At 41.6% G+C, this 19,020-nt stretch overlaps 1 protein-coding gene across 6 annotated transcripts in view; it reads left to right on the top strand.

Moving 5' to 3' along the window:
- The window catches only part of WDFY3 (WD repeat and FYVE domain containing 3), a 343,927-nt gene that overhangs the window by 96,726 nt on the left and 228,181 nt on the right, over positions 1 to 19,020 (top strand). For all 6 annotated transcript variants that reach the window (XM_085897990.1, XM_085897992.1, XM_085897991.1 and 3 more), the window contains 2 exons: positions 6,427 to 6,903; positions 7,039 to 7,125. In XM_085897990.1, the coding sequence (XP_085754116.1) occupies positions 6,427 to 6,903; positions 7,039 to 7,125 (564 nt within the window). The remainder of the gene's footprint in view (positions 1 to 6,426; positions 6,904 to 7,038; positions 7,126 to 19,020) is intronic.

Genomic DNA, 19,020 nt, shown 5'->3' with positions numbered 1-19,020 from the left:
GTGGAACCTGGATGAGCGGCCAGGTCCACGAGATAGAAGGGTCTTACCCGCGCCCTTGTGGCGCGATGGCGGGCAAGCCGCAATGTCAGCGTAGCTGCGCCTGGCTTCGTGCCCCTGGCGTGGCCGGTGAGCTCTCTCCGTCGATCGGCCCCCATCTGCCTTTCCCGTCTGCTTCGAGCTCAGTCTCCCGAATCTGCCCCACCGACACTGCCGCACCGACACTGCCGCCGTCTGCCTCTTCGAGCTCCGTCCGGTTCTCCGACCCCTCCAGACTGCCACTCCACCGACTTCAGACTGCCACTCTCCAGACCCGACTTGACTGCCACTAGCTGCGCCGTGCTCGCGCTTATATAGGACGGGGGAGGAGCGCATCTGCAAACTTGTGGATCACAGCGGGTTCAGAGGCGGGGCTACACCACCTGATGCTCAGCCATTGGATGGAAGAAAAGTGGGCGTGAATCATTCTTGATCCGATTTCTCCTTCAAAAGGATCCCATTCACAACCCATGGCACGATGTTTGGTAGAAAGGCGAAGGTGGTGGGAGTTTGCTGTGGTGGTTTGGGAAGGGTGTTGGTGGTGGCGATTTGGTTGCTGGCGGGCGTCGTTTGAGAATGGCGGTGAAGCAATGTTTGCTGGGTGGAGTTGTGGAGGTAAAGAGGTGAAGGTGGTGGTGTTTGAGTTGTAGTTGTTTGGGAATGATGTTGGTGGTGGCGATCTGGTTGTTGGAGGATGATTGGTCCAAAATAATGTTAGAGAAAAGAAAAACGGCTAACTCAAAGGATCACAGCGCTGTGAACACGGAAATTCCCTTTAAACAACGTTGGGGAACTATCTGCACATATACTGAGCATCATAACTGATCTAAGGACCCTTTATGGTGTATGCGAATTTCCACAGCCGTAACAATATACATATATATATATATATATATATATATATATATATATATATATATATATATATATATATATATATATATATATTTTATATATATATATATATATTTTTTTTTTTATATATATATATATATATATATATATATATATATATATATATATATATATATATATATATATATATATATGTACATCATGGGCTTCTGATGTGTTTTCTGTAGTTATCTGTTCAAGAAAGCTGCTTCATGCACTTTCAGCATTGTGGTAACATGAAGTAATTTATTGTCGAGCAAAGACAAATGTACAGATTGTGAATCATGTGAAGCTTGCATGCCAAGCATTCCATTCCATTTCACCATGGGCAAGTTCTGAAATTCCAATGTCACACCTTCCTTGCACTTTATTCTGACAGTGGTATCAGTATTAACAGCTGTCATTGTTGTGAGGGAAGGAAATCAAACAAGACCGTTTAATCATCTCAAACATTGCTTTTATAAATGACTCAATCATCGAGGAGTTAACTTTGTGTATACTGGGTTCATTTTCCGGTGGAAATTGATTAAACACCGATCTGACATCTTGGTACCCTGCAGGCAGGAAGTTACGTTATTTGGTGTACTTTGTTGCTTGCTTGTGGGTGCAAAAGTGTCCACTGTGCCTTTCAAAAATATTAGGCCATTGTGTGTTCATCAGGTTTCTTTTGGAAAGGAAATAGAAAACGACCGAGCACGTTCCATGCCCCGTGAACTGCATCAGCACCAACTATAGCAGTGAAAACTGGGCAGAGGGAAGGGTTGGAAAGGAGATGGACAGGGTTGGATGTAGTTTTTTGAATGCCATGTGAAATTGTTGCTCAGACTCAAGATTCTCTGCCATCCATTAAATGGAGTCAGTCGTTATCGTTGATTTTTTTTAACCTGAAAATATAAGTTCTTCACAATAATCGTGATAAAGGTCAGTTTATTTGCAACATTTTGGCATTAGACATTTTCATACTGGACCTCCGTGCATTACGCTATCATTCCTTCACGCAGTTCCTGATATAATCGATTCACTTCAACCAAATAGACAACTTGAAAATCCACTCATGTTCGGACTCCGTTTGGATACCTACATCTAACATTTCTCCCCACGTCGAAACATTACACTGACTCGTGCATGTTGGTTTTTACCTGCCATGCATTCAGCTTCTTCTTCCGTACATGTTTATTTCTTGGCATGTTACCTCTTGTTCATTCTCGTCTATATTCTCATTACTCCTGACAGAATGGCCGAGAGCACGGGTCGCCAAACTTTCAGCTGCCAGGGCTACATCACTCAGTCCTGCTCTTACGATGTGCCAGATTGAATCTGTTGCATAAAATAATGTAACGGTATACACGTTTCCATAACTTAAACATTTTTTACAACAGGAGAAAATATTTAAGTTTTATTACAATTCATTTCAAGAACAATTGGCTTATCTTTGCATGGTATCAGCTTCTTAATGAGTGTGAACTTTGGGCTTGTATCTGGTTGGCAAGAAATTCAATGCCAAGCTCCATGGTGGACACAGCCAGTCTCAATGACTGATGCAAATGTTCATCAATGGTTCTTGATCTCATCTGAGATTTCAGTAATTTCATTCGTGAGAAGGTTTGCTCACATATGTAGGTGCTGCCAAAGTGGTGGACATTTTAAGAGCATTCTTTTTCATGTTTGGATAAGTCAAATGCGGAAGAGCGGCATAGAAGTCAATCAGATTGTTTGACTTCAACGTGTCTTTCAGGTCATCACTGGCTTGTTTGTAATTTGGCCAACTCAAGTGGAAAAGAAGGCAGGGCTTCATTAACGTCAGCTACAAAATAATTCTGAAAAAGGCAGATGTCTTTGGCGTGGTCGTGTAGTTCACAAAATCACTCCTGGAACTTACTCTGCAACATTTCCAGTGTGCCAGTTCACTTTTCGACTGGGAATGGGATTCCCAGTGCTTCAGCAGACAGCTGTTGAGTATAAGGAGGATGAGCTAAGTTTCCCTCCTTTATGTGTCTCACTTTGAATGCCTTTACATGTGAATGCATGTCAAATATGAGTTTTTCCCCTTTCCTTGCGGCTGTAGATTAAGGCCATTCAAATATTCTGTTACATCAGTTGAAAAGGCATACCATTCCATTCTGGATTGGTCAGCTCTGGGATGCTTTTTCCCCTTTGTCTGGAGAAATGTATTAATTTCAGGAAGCAGTTCGTAAAAACGCTTCAAGACTCTGCCCCGACTCGGCCATTGGATTTCCATGTGGGACAGTACATCTCCATTTGCTGAGTCAAGATCAGAAAGAAATTCCTGGAACTGTATGTGGTGAAGACCATTTGCTTGGATAAAATTTCATGACAGAATCTCACTTCACCACTTTGCAGCATCATGCTTGCTGGTGAATTAGGCAGTAGATTTGTGCTGTACGTGTGAGGCCGCGTTCATCCATTTCCCTGTTTATGTGGTCTGTTAGTCCCTTTGCTTTACCCATCAGGCATGGAGCACCATCGGTTGTCACATTTGTTCACTTTGCCCAGTCTTATTCCAAATCATCCGTTATTAACCTGCGCCATCGAAGATGGATGGAGGTTACTGTTTTCACCCCTGTCTGTTTGTTATCTTGCCAAAACGAAGTTTTTGCAAGATATGTTAGTCAGCTTGTATGTTGTTTATTTTTTTTGTTGTTGTTTGTCTGTAATCACGTATCGATCATTCTGCAGAGCACAGTTAGAATTGGAAATTTTTGTAACTTTGCATATCAGAGGCCTACAGAGGTCCCTTTCAGCGCATACAATTTTGAAGATCAAAGGTCAAGGTCACTTTGTTGCAAATCAGGGGAGTCGACGAAACCCTTATTTTTTTGAGTAATTTTGATCGGATCGTCTTCAAACTTCATGGGAATATAGTTCATGGTCTGGCGCTCAGCTGATTAATTTTTGGTGGCGATTGGCCTTGACCTTAATATGTTTTTTTTGTCTCTAATCACGTATAAATCACTCTGCAGAGCACAGTTATCATTGGAAATTTTTGTAACTTCGCATATCAGAAGCCTAGAGAGGTCCCTTTCAGCACATAAAATTTTGAAGGTCAAAGGTCAAGGTCACTTTGTCGCAAATCAGGGGAGTCGACGAAACCATTATTTTTTGAGTAATTTTGATCGGATCGTCTTCAAACTTCCTGGGAATATAGTTCATGGTCTGGCGCTCAGCTGATTAATTTTTGGTGGCGATTGGCCTTGACCTTCATGGTTAGCACCTCAGGTCAAACATATTTGACCCCAAGGTCAAATTTTCAAGTTTTAGGAACCATATTGTGTCATACCTCAAATTGAACATCTCGATGAGTGCTTTCGAGATATGTCAAGCTTGAGACATTATGACGGCATTTGGTGACGTTATGAGGAAAACGCATATTTTTCATGGTTACTCTGTAGAACGATTCTCATCGGAATCTCTCATAGGCAGATGTTCCTCAAGGAGTCGCTCCTGGTGGATAGCAGCTCAGTTCACCTCAGTGTGACCTTAAAGAAGTCACACGTGGTCACCTTTTGGCAAGATACAGGTCACCTGCGGGTGACATTGGTTTATTTGTTTGTTTGTTTGTTTGTGAACAGTATTACGGAAAAACTCCTTGACGGATTTCGACGAAACTTGGTGGCGGGGTTAGGTATCGTCCAAGGACCATGCCATGAGATTTTGGACTTGGTCCAAAGGCCAATATGGCCGCTATGGCGGCCATTTTGAAAAAATATTTGAATTTTTGTTTTTGCATTTCTACGTGTTTTAAGTGATTTCCAACCAAAAAAAAATAAAAAATTGTTAGAGAAAAAAAAGAAAAAAAAACTTAGAAAATTTTGCAACTTCTTTTTCAACAAAATTTCGATTTTTTTTTTTTTTTTTTGCATTTCTACATGTTATAAGTGATTTCCTACAAAAAACATGCCAAAATTATAATTGCGGCTGATTTTGGAACTTCAGGTGGATATACCCACATAAAATCAATTTCTGTCTCAAGGAATCTAGTTTTGACGAATGAATTGAGTATGTAAAAGTTAAAAGTAAAAGGGAAAGTTGCAAACTATAACTCTGTGAGCACTGTTGACGTCAAATTGAATGAATAGGATATCAGATTCACTTGAGTGACCTAGCAGTATTGGCGGCGGAGGTTTTGCACTCTACCGAGTGCTCCCCCTCTAGTTTTACAAAGTGTTACAAAAATACGCTTCCCCGTCATTGTGTCCTTGAGGCTTTGGAGACCAGCAAGCTCCTCAGAGAGCTCAAATTCCCCCATTTACTCGGTTCTTCATGTAATTGGACTTGAATATAGATTTACAGAACTGATGGCATATTTCGTCTCTGGGCACACCTCTTCAGCATCCGCCTTCACGCACCGCTTAACAAATTCTCCATCTGTAAAGAGTCTACCGCTGTCCGCCATCAGTTTAGCCATGTGTACACTGGCATGCAGGGAAGACGGATTCTCCTCATATTCAAAACAGACACATCCTCCGAGCAAATGTGACAAATGGCCTTTTCCTTTCATTGAACAAAAAAATAATAATTATCATTTGTCCACTTTTGGTTAAACACCCTGCACTCAGAATCGATTTTTCTTTCCCCCTTCTTCGAGTGTGGCCTTGCAGGAACATGCCATTGGCACAATCGTGTCCTGACATCACTGTTCAGCATTTCGTGTTGTTTGTACCTATTTGACAGCATGTGGGAGTTCAGTATCGCTTTCAATGATTGTGTCCACTGGATTCATCGGGCCGGTCAAAATGTGTTGGCGGGCCCAATGTAGTCCACGGGCCGTAATTTGGGGACTCCTAGCATAGAGGTATGGAGACTCGCCTCGAAGCCATCTTGCCGATAATCCCGATCAAGCTATGAACTGTCATCCCATTGTTTCACAGGCAGGGTGCTTCATCAATATGTGTGCCATCCCTCGTTTGGACTTTAAACTTGGCCTCCCTTCTGCCGGCATTGGTTTGTGGACATTAAAGATCCCACCATGTCCTTCGCGAAGAATAAGCGAGTTATCGCCGGCACCATTGCCAAATCCCAAATTCCTACCCAAACTACTGCTGGGAGAGGGACGGCAATATTCCCAACATGACCCCGAGCCCAGAAACAGTTCCGGCAAAACCATTGCTTTGTAACAGAGGATGGTTTATCGGATTGGGATTCCCATTACTTGTATTCCTGATCTTATTAACCGTTATCGAATTGTTATTCACTCCAAAGATTTCCGTTACAAAATAATAAAGTGTCTGCTGTAAAAGACTTGTGCAAAAAGTAGTTGACAGCAATTTTACCTATTTACTTTTTTTTTAATCTATATTTACACCTGGTATGTCAAAGCACGTGTGTATCGTGTATTGTATTGCACTCAAAATGGTCAGCCGGGCATGTTGCACATTATGTACATGAAGACACCAAAATATTGATTTTGTGCAACAGCTTATTAAAATGAACAGTGTATTTACATTGCATTACCTTACCTTGTGTCTCGTGTGGCAGGTGCAACGGTGCGGAACCTGCATGCTTACGGTGCACTACAGTCAGCGTTCCTTCGTGCCCACAGTAGTGCTTTGTGCTGTGCTGTATTAGACGTCACCTCCAACTTGTTCCATTCTGATCCTGCCAACTTTTTTATCCTGGAGCCACAGCGTGCTCTGCCCCAGTTTTCTGAAAAGCTGCATCTGAAGCCACGTGAAGCTCATTCGCGCTTCTTCCGCCTCGTTGAGTTTCCTGTTGAATCCTTAAACTACGTGCCGTGCAAGGAGCTCATTGGATTGGGGATATTGCTCAAGGCTGGACGAGATCCAAGACTTTGTCTTGACACAGTGCGCTCCCTTCGCAGGATCGTGTGTCACCACCCACCCACTTTCAGAGATGTTTTTCGTGATGTTGGCCTTCTTGAAGCCCTTGTCATGTGCTTGCATTGCTATGCTGCACTGCTCAAGGACCCCACACAAGCACCCTCCACCAATCCTGGTGTGTATGACATGATCCTATGAATTCCCACTGTTCCTGGGCTGTCTTTCCTGCTTCAGGCTTGAACCTCGACATCTACAATATTGTAGAGCTAGCTTAACGCTGACGATGGCTGTATGTCTATGTGTGTCACAGGTGACTGGCCTGAGGAGGAGCGACAGCTGGCCTGGCAGGTCATGGACATGCTTACCATGCTACTGCAAGATTCCAACACCAATGCCGGTTGTTAATTTATTTTCTCAACATGTTATTCCATGCCTTTTGTGCATTGTTTGAACTCGTTTGATGCAATTTCCATACACAGGTCAAAAATAATTCAAATGTAAGTTATGTAATCTCATGCATCCTAGAAATCTTTACATTATGAGTTCATGAAATATTCAGCATAACAAGAAGAAGGCATTGAGACTTATTATCAAATGGGATTGTTGTCAAATTGTTGTAAATCTTTATAACACTATCTGGCCACTGTTTCAGTTAAAAATAGTTACTCTTCCTAAAATGGTTTGGGTTGATTTCTCAAATGTGTGCAAACTACCAACGATGCAAGTTACGTTGATTATATCTCACCCCGAGAGGTTCTATGATGGTGCGTAAGCAACGTAATTGCAAAAGTCGTGTAATAAATGGGGAAACGGAAAAGGTTCGACATGGCTTTGCAATTTTGCCACATTGCACCAAGATTAAGATTAAGATGCAAAATGATTTGAACCGATTACATTTTTAAAATTATTTTTTCTTTTCATATTGACCTTAAGATTCATGGAAGAGCAAAAAAATGCTTGTACAGAGATCACATCCAGGAGAAACAGATCTGTATACTTTAACATGAATTGCAAAGAAGTTGGGACATAATGGACAAACCTACAGTGGCCTGCAAAAATATTCACCCCTCCAAAGATTTCACATTTTGATGCTACCTGAGCTTCTTTCATGATGCTTTCAAATCAAATGTCATATATAGAATCGTCACAAACTACTCCAGTGATGAAACTAAAAAATGCAGACAAATTGTGAATACGTTAGATTATTCGAGAAAATCAGATGATTTTCAGTGGCATAAGTATTCATTCATCCATCCATCCATCCATCCATTGGGATCACACTGTGCAGAGCGTTGGTGCTGGTGAAGCAGTCTCCTTGGCTCTTGGGCACAATCCTGGATTGGTCGCAACTTCGACATAGGATACCAGCAAGCTGGCACTCATTTTTTCAACCTTGGAAGAATGACAGGCAGAGTCAACCCCACCAGTGTTTTAACTTCAAAAAATTAAGCTCCACCACTGATCCAAGGAGTTTTAAGGTGCAACTCACTTGGTCAACCAACAAGGCAAACGTGAAGACCAGGGGGCTTTCCAAAAAAGTTAGACATAAAGTGTTGGAGAAGCACCGTTCAGGAGAGGGTCATCAGAAGATTTCAAAGCCACTCATTATCGCTTTGAGTACAGTGAAGTCCATCAAGAAGAAGTGGAAGATGTATCATACCACCCAGACTCTACCGAGATCAGGTTGTCTATCCAAACTCAGCAGCTGGGAAAGCAGGAAACTGGTACAGGATGACACTGTGAATCCAACAATGACTTTGAAATATCTGCAAGGCTCGATGCCTAAGATGGGGGCCAGTGTTCCTCAATCAACAATATCCCGTTCCCTTCACAAAGCTGGCCTCTGGACAGGTGTCAAGAAAGAAGCCATCACTGAAAAAAAATTGCATCAAAAAGATCGTATTGAGTTTGCGAAAAAAAAAAACAAACATCCTCATGATACTGCAGGCATGTGGAGAAAGGTTTTGTGGTCAGATGAGACTAAAATTGAACTTTTTGGTCTAAATTCAAAGCGTTATGACTGGTACAAGCCTAATATAAAGCCGTTGTCACACCTTGACGTTTTAGCCAGCGTATGGCAACGTATCAAAATGGATGTAAAACGCTGGCATACGCTGAACTATTGATGTTTTTTTTTTTTCTTTAAGTTTTTGGCGTATTCATAACGAGTTGGATGTATGCATAACGTATTAGTAATGTACACAGTACATTTCGATTATATATATATATATATATATATATATATATATATATATATATATATATATATATATATATATATATATACATATACATATATATATATATATATATAACATACCAACGAATGCTTAGCGTGTTGTTGGCGTTCACAACCTATGCCCAACGATAGTCTAACGTATGCATAGCGCGCAGCAGAGTATCGCTGACGATCACGTGACGTAGCCTATTAAAAGGCTGTCGCTCAACGATTCAAATCATAACCGCACTAGACATCGAAGTGTCAAGGCCCTGTCACCTTGACATTTTAGCCAGCGTATGCCGACGCATGAAAAATTTGCTGAATACGCTGGCACACGTCGAATACGTTATGGGTAAGTTTTGTATACGTTAAGAGCATGCTGAAGCACGCTGGCATACGTCGTAGTTCGCCCAGCACGTCAACAAATTTTAAGCATGATCAAAATTTTTCGACGTATGCCAGCATATGACTCACACGTTCCGCATACGCTGGCCATAAGTTGTAGACACGTTATGTGATCGTTGACACACGTCGACACACGATACTTGTAAGTTACGTATAAGTCGAAACACGTCGAGGTAATGTTTAGCATACCCGAAACTTATTTCTCACCTATGAGTAACGTGCTTTGAACCTATGAGTAATGTATCTCCAATGCATATTGACGTATTTGATGTCTTCCGGATGACCACTGAACTTACTGAACGTGTTTCTAACTTACAGCTACCGTATAATGGCGTATTGGCAGCGTTTAGGGGAATTGGTATATAAAAATGGGGTTCACACAGGAAGAACCCGTTAGTGTTCCAGACTCCATGGTTCTTTTTTTATTGTTTTTGTTTTTTTTTCTTCGGTATGACGGTGATGTTGACACTTCGATTTCTAGTGCGGTTATGATTTAAATCATTGAGCGGCAGCCTTTTAATTACATTATATTATAACTGCACTTGGAATCGAAGTGTCAACATCACCGTCATGCCGAAGAAAAAAATCAAAAACAAATATTCAACGAAAAGCAGACATTGCATATAATGAAACAAATGACATAATGATTAAAAAAACATCAATATTTCTGACGTATTGAACAAGGTTTGACATGTAAGTGGGCCTTCGATCAGAATTACGGTTTTGCCATCAGTTGAACATTTCCCTTCATCATCTCGACGATGTGAATCACTCATAAAAAAGATTTCTTCTCCAACACATTTGATGCCTATTTTCTGCCTTGGAGAATTTCCCATGGTCAAAAGGCATGTTCTTGAGTCTTGGAAACACAGACCGAGTGCCAAATTCAAACAGAATAATAGGAACTCTGGATTGTCTGATAATAGCAGGGATACTCGGCATTGCCTGGTATATTTTTAGTGGTGGCCTAAAACACTTTGCTACACCCACTCAGGTATGGAGTTGGGGATCATTTAATATTACCTTTCACATTGATAGCTGCAAAGGCTTAGGCACTATATAGCAATTTAAAAATGGCCCATCGTGGTCGCCTGTCCAACTCAGAATCCCGTGAGATTTGTGGAAACCCCGTGGAAATTGCACCTGTCAATTATGTCCATGACCGTGAGACCCGAAACCAACAGATCGCAAAATCAACTTCACACAAAGATAGATGTACTGTACTCCACAGGGTGGTTACAAAGTCCCATTTACCCCCCTCCCCTCCAACCCCTCTCCCGCCACCATCATCCACCCGTTTCACTGGTCTATCTTGTCTGTAGATATATATTTATGTTCGTGTTTATGTTAATATGGTTTTTATGACAATAAAAGTTTTGTGTATTCATAGTTTACATTTATACCTCAGCTTTTGTGGATGGGGTAAAGGGACTTTGTAAACACCCTGTAAATTAATGACGAAGAGGCATTGTAAAAATGTTACTTTAGAAGCGGAATTGGATGTTATTCATGGAATGGATGTTCATGAATGTGCCGTTGATGTTTCTAGGTTAACTTTGACCCTGATCTATAAATATGGTGCCGTTCAGGAAGAAGATGAAGAATGTACCGCGAACGTTGACCGCTTCCGGAAGAGGTTTATTTGTATTTAAATGTCTGGGAATTGTTTTGTATTTATTTCAATGTATGTGGACTTGAATACATCTGTCATTAATCAAAAAGGCTTCGGCACTATACAGCGATTTCAAGAAAAAAAAATTCGATTTTTTAATTTTTATTTTTTGCCAAAAACACTGACTGATGAACCTCTGAAAGCTTGACAAAGATCTCTTCAGCCATCTCTGAGAAAAATGGTGACACACACACACACACACACACACACACACACACACACACACACACACACACACACACACACACACACACACACACACACACACTGCTCTCTTATGGTTTAGATTTGGGATACCATTCCACTTCTTGGTTCATGAATGGTAAGAAGAAAAGAAGCATCTCCAAGGACAATTGATTCTGGTAATTTGTTCATCATCAAGTATCCACAATGGGATCAAACTGAATGGTACAAATAAGTTCCATGTTGAATGCTGCAGTCAACATCAGCTGTGGTTTGAGGAATATTAGGTCATCCCACATAGACCATATCTTCGGTTATATACACCTTAATATATATGAAAAAACGATCGCTTTTGATGGGAGGGGTCCATCCCTGACTGCATATGAAAGGTATGGTAATGGGAAATGTGGACACCGAGCTTCCTAAGGGCTGCAACTATCTTTACCACCAATTTCTTACCTTGTTTTTTTTTTAATGTCTTTGAGTGTGTTCACCTTTTTCACTGTCAAATGTTCTCTGATTCTCTCTCTCTCTCTCTCTCTCTCTCTCTCTCTCTCTCTCTCTCTCTCTCTCTCTCTCTCTCTCTCTCTCTCTCTCTCTCTCTCTCTCTCTCTCTCTGTCTCTCTGTCTCTCTCTGTCTCTCTGTCTCTCTGTCTCTCTGTCTCTCTGTCTCTCTGTCTCTGTGTCTCTGTGTCTCTGTGTCTCTGTCTGGCTCTCTGTCGCTCTCTGTCGCTCTCTGTCGCTCTCTGTCTCTCTCTGTCTCTCTCTCTCTCTCTCTCTCTCTCTCTCTCTCTCTCTCTCTGTCTCTCTCTCTCTCTCTCTGTCTCCCTCTGTCTCCCTCTGTCTCCCTCTGTGTCCCTCTGTCTCTCTCTGTCTCCCTCTGTCTCCCTCTGTGTCCCTCTGTCTCTCTCTGTCTCCCTCTGTCTCCCTCTGTCTCTCTCTGTCTCCCTCTGTCTCTCTCTGTCTCTCTCTCTCTCTCTCTCTCTCTCTCTCTCTCTCTCTCTCTCTCTCTCTCTCTCTCTCTCTCTCTCTCTCTCTGTGTCTCTCTCTCTCTCTCTCTCTCTCTCTCTCTCTCTCTCTCTCTCTCTCTCTGTCTCTCTCTCTCTGTCTCTGTCTCTGTCTCTGTCTCTGTCTGTCTCTCTCTCTGTCTCACTTTGTCTCTCTCTTTCTTCTCTCTCTCTGTCTTCTCTCTCTCTCTCTCTCTCTCTCTCTCTCTCTCTCTGTCTCTCTCTCTCTCTCTCTCTCTCTCTCCCTCTGTCTCTCTCTCTCTCTCTCTCTCTCTCTCTCTCTCTCTCTCTCTCTCTCTCTCTCTCTCTCTCTCTCTCTCTCTCTCTCTCTCTCTCTGTCTCTGTCTCTGTCTCTGTCTCTGTCTCTGTCTGTCTGTCTCTCTCTCTCTGTCTCACTTTGTCTCTCTCTGTCTTCTCTCTCTCTCTCCGTCTTCTCTCTCTCTCTCTCTCTCTCTCTCTCTCTCTCTCTCTCTCTCTCTCTCTCTCTCTCTCTCTCTCTCTCTCTCTCTCTCTCTCTCTCTCTCTCTCTCTCTCTCTCTCTCTCTCTCTCTCTCTCTCTCTCTCTGTCTCTCTCTCTCTCTCTCTCTCTCTCTCTCTCTCTCTCTCTCTCTCTCTCTCTCTCTCTCTCTCTCTCTCTCTCTCTCTCTCTCTCTCTCTCTCTCTCTCTCTCTCTCTCTCTCTCTCTCTCTCTCTCTCTCTCTCTCTCTCTCTCTCTCTCTCTCTCTCTCTCTCTCTCTCTCTCTCTCTCTCTCTCTCTCTCTCTCTCTCTCTCTCTCTCTCTCTCTCTCTCTCTCTCTCTCTCTCTCCTCTCTCATTGGCCAGCGGTATAGATCAGATTTTTTGGTACTTAATCAATCGGCTTGACACAAAGCTACAAGAGGTCCCATATGAAAGATGGGGATCTCAGTAACTCATTTTGCCCTGTTGTCCTCATTTTTTGGTGTGTGGCCCATGAAATATTTACACTTGAAGGATACCCCCATTAGAAAATTTTGACCATTTCCGAAAATCAGTGAATTAGCCATAACTACAAAGCAATGCGCCCTATTTTTACATGATTGGTATTGAAATGTGCAGAATGAACAGGGGAATACTTCTATTTAAATATATGTACATTTGAGTGCTTTTAATAGAAAAAAAGACATAATTTCTGGACCGTGAACTTCGAAAATCATCAACTACAGAAACAAACATCTGACAATTGTCATATTTTTTTCTTTATTTTATATGTGTTCAGTTTACCTTATCAATATAATGATAATATTTTGAAACAAATTTCTACTAGCAAATTATACGATATAGTGACTGAAGTTTGCACAAGTGATGTGATAACTATATGTTACACCAATACACATTGTTCTACGAGAAATGAACTAAAACATATACTGTATTTTGAGCGAGTGTCCTCGATATGTTCAACCATCACTGTCCGTGTCATTTTGGTCACCATGTGACAGTTTCTTGCCACACTGCCTGTCACTGGTGGCACACATGCACTCGTTAGTGCAAGGCAAACTGTCTTGTGAGCAGCTGCAGCTGTTGGTACATGGTTCACTACCACGGTATGAACACACAAGACCATATAACATCTCCGCTGATGTGGGTCCATCAAACAATGTGGGATGCAGCACACCTTCTCCTCTGTACTGTCCACGACCCTCTGGTGTGAGAATTTCTGGATTTGCCAGGTGGGCATTCATCCATACCCGGGTTTGGTGAACGGATCTCTTCACATGTTCGAGAAAAGCTGGTTCAGACGGAGGCAACTTTTGCACTGGGACATCTTTGGTCGCTGCGGGTTTCTCCCGAAGATCATTCAAATTTGTGTGTGCATCCATATATTTCCCTTGAAAATCATGCATGGCACTGACTAAATGTCTTGAAGCAGCCACTGCCTCCTGGAGATCGTCAGTGGTGAGGACTTCGAGGTGTGGACCATTATTCTGAAGACGCAGTGTCTTCATAGCTTTCCATGCTTTCTTTTTACCATAGCCGAAGAATGCTGATACAGAGTCACATCCTGTCAGGGCATGATACGCAGGAAGCCAGGTACACATTTCTGGAAGCAAGCTGTAACATATCTGATGGACTGGGATAAGCTTGCATCCTGCTGATGTTCTTTTCTCTATCCATATTTCGGCAGTGTCCCGCAACTGTGGAAAGTGGTGGACTGCTAAGACAAGCACATCAGTTTCTGCTGATTTGATTGCAACGGACCCACGCACATTGTTACGTCTGAACTCATCATCGGCATGCTTCACATGAAGAAATATCCGAGAATCTGCCTCTTCCTGCATTGATGCGAGTTGACTGTCATGATACATTCCTGCAGATGAAAGGCATGCTGTAAGCGAACCATCAGATAAGCCACCAGCCAAATAGATCCGCTTTTCTTGGTGATCTGAAAGTTATTTTGCTGCTGGTGCATGTTGCGTGACGTGACTACAGATGAAGTGTGTCAAGGTGGATTTGTTTGATGATAGAGCCATGAATTTCGTCCATTGTGGTACTGGGCATCCAGCAATGACTTGGTAGCTTCGGGATCCACCAGCAACAGCAAGGCGTCTCGTCCTTTCGTTTGTCTTCACAGAATTGACATCATCATATTGGTCGAAGACGTCGATGAGGGTGTGGTGTGTTTCGATGCAATGAAGCAACTCGTTTAGGTAACACTGCGCCAAGTTACCAAATGTACCACCATTTCCACCCAGGATATGGAGTTCAGCCATGTTGGAGTCCTATAATAAAGAGAAATTGAAAATTCCGTAAAATGATTATCGAACGACCACTTTTAAGCATTATTGCATAACGGGTAGAGCATTTATGATGTGTCCATATAATTAGCATTGGCGTTCTACAACCCTGGAAGAGAAGGAATTGAATAAAAATAGATATATTAGCCCTTCAGTAGTGTCCATTTTTGCACAACCATGCAGGACAACCTCGGTGCATGGATGAGAGCGATGGTGAGGATGATAATTATGTAATCACGTTTTATCACATCTTCTGTAATATTGAAAAGGATGACTACTGAACATCGCAATGTCAACATCGGTTTTGAAAAATCGCCTTCTCTGATATTTTCCTTATGGCGGTCCTAAAAATTTAGAAAATTATCGTATTTTGTCAATAAAGGCATATAAATTTACATATAATGATGTGGTTGTGATACTACATTATTCTCCTGTCCAATCGACACATTTCAACACCAAACGTGTAGGAAGAGGGCTCTTTGTCTTGTAGTTTATGGGAAATTATGTGATTTTTCTGAAATGATCCAAATATCCATACGGGTGTATCCTTCAAATGTGAATATTTCATGGATCGCACACCAAAATATGAGGACAACAGGGCTAAATGTGTTACTGAGATCATCATCTTTCATATGAGACCTGTTGTAGCTTTGTGTCAAGCCGGTTTATTAAACTCCTAAAATATAGCCCTTTATCGAGGTTTACCGCTGGCCTATTTTCCTTACTCTCCCTTTTGTTCTTCTTCACTCACTCTCTCACGAAGAAATACAACTTTATTGTCTATAATAATAAACTTCAGTGTGTGTGCGTGTGCCCTCCATAAAACTATGAAACCTTTTTGCTCAAAACTTTGCAGCCATACATGGGTAACTCCAAGGGAGTGCATGAATGAAAACTGGGTGTTTGGGTAAATTTTAACACACCTACTTTGAAGATGATTTAGAGGGTGTCTCGTCACAAAAAAAAACAAAGTAAGCCTCACAAAAATGGTGGCGTGCCATCTTGTTCTGCCCTCTGTCATATCGCTGGGTTGTTAAGTTGCCATTTTGTTCAGCCTGCTCAAAAATGTTTTGCCTTGGAACCACAATTATCTCTCATGGACAAATTAAAGTATATAATCAAACTCTGGCTTCGGATTTGAGGATTGGATGTTGTGGACCAAATAACTGTCGAAATCTGGAGTGAAATCTGAAAAGTTTAACCCTTTGAACCCCGAGCTCCTTGGACTTTCGGCTTGCCTACTCTGGACTCCCTGGAGAAAAATCCGGCTGCTTAGGTATATGGAGGTTTGAATAACAGCTTATAAAACGACAATTAGGATTCAAAGGGCTGAGAAATCGGTGATTCTTATAACTAAGAGTATTTATTTATCTATCTAAGAAAGGTTGTCATCCCTTCTTTTGCGGTGTTGTTTTAATTCATATCTCCATAAGATAGGATAGCGTTTCACTCCACTGGGACCTGCGATTCTTGTAGGAAAAGATTTGAACCATCTGTTTTTAAAATTCCCTCCACATGGCTGACTCAGATTACGTAAAAGTATTAAAGAGGTGAGGATTGGCGTGTTGGTTCTGCCGAATATTTTCAGCCATTTGAACCAGAAGCATTCCCGACTCTGCAAGGTGGTTCTGGGATGTTTTAGAGTGAGAAATCCACATAGTATTATGGATTGCCTTCGGATTTGAGGATCAGATATCGTGGATGAAATAACTAAATCCCTAAATCTGGAGTAAAATGTGAAATATTTTTTTTAAGAAAACCGCGATTATAACTGAGTGTATTTATTTATGTTTTTATTTATTTAAGGAAGGCCGTCATCCCTTCTTCTACTATTGTATCATCTTAATTCATACCTCCATAGGAAAGGGTGTCACTTTACTGGAACCTGTGATACTTGTAGGAAACCCGAAGATTTGAACCATCTGTTTTAAAAATTTCCTCCAGATGATGGACCCAGATTGCATCTATTTCAAAGGATTAAAGAGGTGGGGCTTTGGCATGTCGGATCTGCTGAACATTTTCAGACATTTGAACCAGAAGCATTCCTGACTGCAAGGTGGTTATGAGAGTTTTAAAAGAGAGCGGGAAATCCATATAGTATTACAGATTACCGAAAGGCTCTTTCGTTCACCACTGTTATGTCTGGATATTTGTGATATATACGAGGTGTCTACAAAAAGTATCCAACCTTACTTTTTTGTGCGTAAACAAATGAAGCTAGGGAGGCGTGATTTGGTGCACGTATGTCAGCGATCCTAATTCGTATGCGTGAATATTTTCCCGCCTGCAGAAGCTGTCAGTCGCCGACAGACCGCCGATGAGTGAGGAAGTGTAAGTGAGCGCCATCGGATTTTCGTTTTTGACAAAATGATGGATCACTGTGGTCTCATTGCCAGTGATCACTGTGTTAAAGAAGTTGGGATCGCTGTTCACAGTCTCCAGCATGTCCTGTGCGATCTCCAAACGGAGTTGCTTCTGCTCGATCGTTAGCAGCTTTGGCACGAACTTTGCTGAGATTCTCCTTAAGCCCAAATCCTCAGTCACAATGGAATGAACGGATTCAATGCTGATGCCCGCCTCGTCTGCAAGTTCTCTGATCGTGATTCGACGATCCTGCATCAGCAGGGTCCTCACTTGGTCAATGACGATCTCATTTCGTGATGTTGAGGGCCTACCAGAACGTGCTTCACTTTCCACTGATGTGCGACCATCTTTGAAGCGGTTGTACCACTCTTTTATCTGTGTGGTGCCCATTGCTTCGTTTCCGAAGGCCTGTTGAATCTTGAAGATCGTTTCCACTTAAGACCGGTCAAAATAGTGATTTACCCACCACAAATTGCAATAGTAATCATTCATTTTTTTTCCACTCCAAATATGTTGTAGAATGACATCCTAAAAGTCACCTTAAATCGGAGCATTGGAACATTTCCATTTTGACCTCAGTTTGCGGCAGCATTTTTCCACAAATATCATAAAATAAAATTTTGGGGTAGGGTCGAGATTTCTGGTAATATTGTGAACAATTCAAAACTTATCTCTAATATAGAGGTATCAACAGATTCATAATGAAAATACATTTCTAACGATACCATACGTAATGGTATTGACCTAAGATTAGTGTTTTTAGAGTTGATCATGTTTGGAGAATCTGACCAAAATAGTTATTTTTGGATGAATGACCATTTCAGATTTAATTCCCCAGTAAAGATAACTGAATGGTCTATTTACTTTGTCCTATGTTATTGTAGTTGCCATAGAAGATACAATAAATGTACTAATGATTGAAAGGGGCTGAGGGCTGTTCAATTAAATATGCATAGGGGAGAGAGAATCAGAAGGGTGTGGGGCTAGGGCAAAAGTATATCCAGGGGATAGGTAAGAATTCTGAAAAGGTTCTCACTCACCTAAAAGTCTGGAACATCTTTATTTACAATTCTAATCATGTTTTTGTTTCTCTCAGGTTGAAGTAATCTATTAAAGATGGACAAGTGTGTCTTCTGTAAGGAACCTCTATTGAGTGGACAAAAAACTGCAACGTTAGGTACCAAAGGATGTGAAGGCATTGCAAAAGCTAATGCATTGCGGTCTAGCAGTATAAGTGCTGTTCCTGGACAAGTTGTGCATGTCAAGTGTAGAAAGGACTTCTGTTCTCCAAAGTGTTTCGCTCGTGCCAGCAGAAAGTGAGAATATGACTGTTTCTTTCAGTAATACACCAAGTACATGCCAATCCACAGGAAATACATTTATTTATAAAGATAACTGCATATTCTGTGGGCATCCAGATACATTCTATGGCAAGGTAAAAAGTCATAAACTTGTTCCAGTCAGATCAATGGATCTTCAACATAAAATTAAGAAGTGTTGCAATGAACACAAGGATTTGTGGTCAGAAATCGTGAATGGTAGACGAGTTTGCACAAGATTTGCATGCTGCAGATGCAGTATACCACAACCTTTGCAGCACAAATTTTCGAACAGGGAAGCAGGTACCACAACAGTTCATGGCAGATGATAAAATCCAACTGAAACGATTTAAGCAGGGTAGACCTCC

This window comes from Eptatretus burgeri, chromosome 10, assembly GCF_056783735.1.
Source record: "Eptatretus burgeri isolate ZD-2024b chromosome 10, Ebu_testis_v1, whole genome shotgun sequence".
In the NCBI taxonomy this organism is placed as follows: Eukaryota; Metazoa; Chordata; class Myxini; order Myxiniformes; family Myxinidae; genus Eptatretus; species Eptatretus burgeri.
This window is presented reverse-complemented; position numbering and strand designations above follow the sequence as displayed.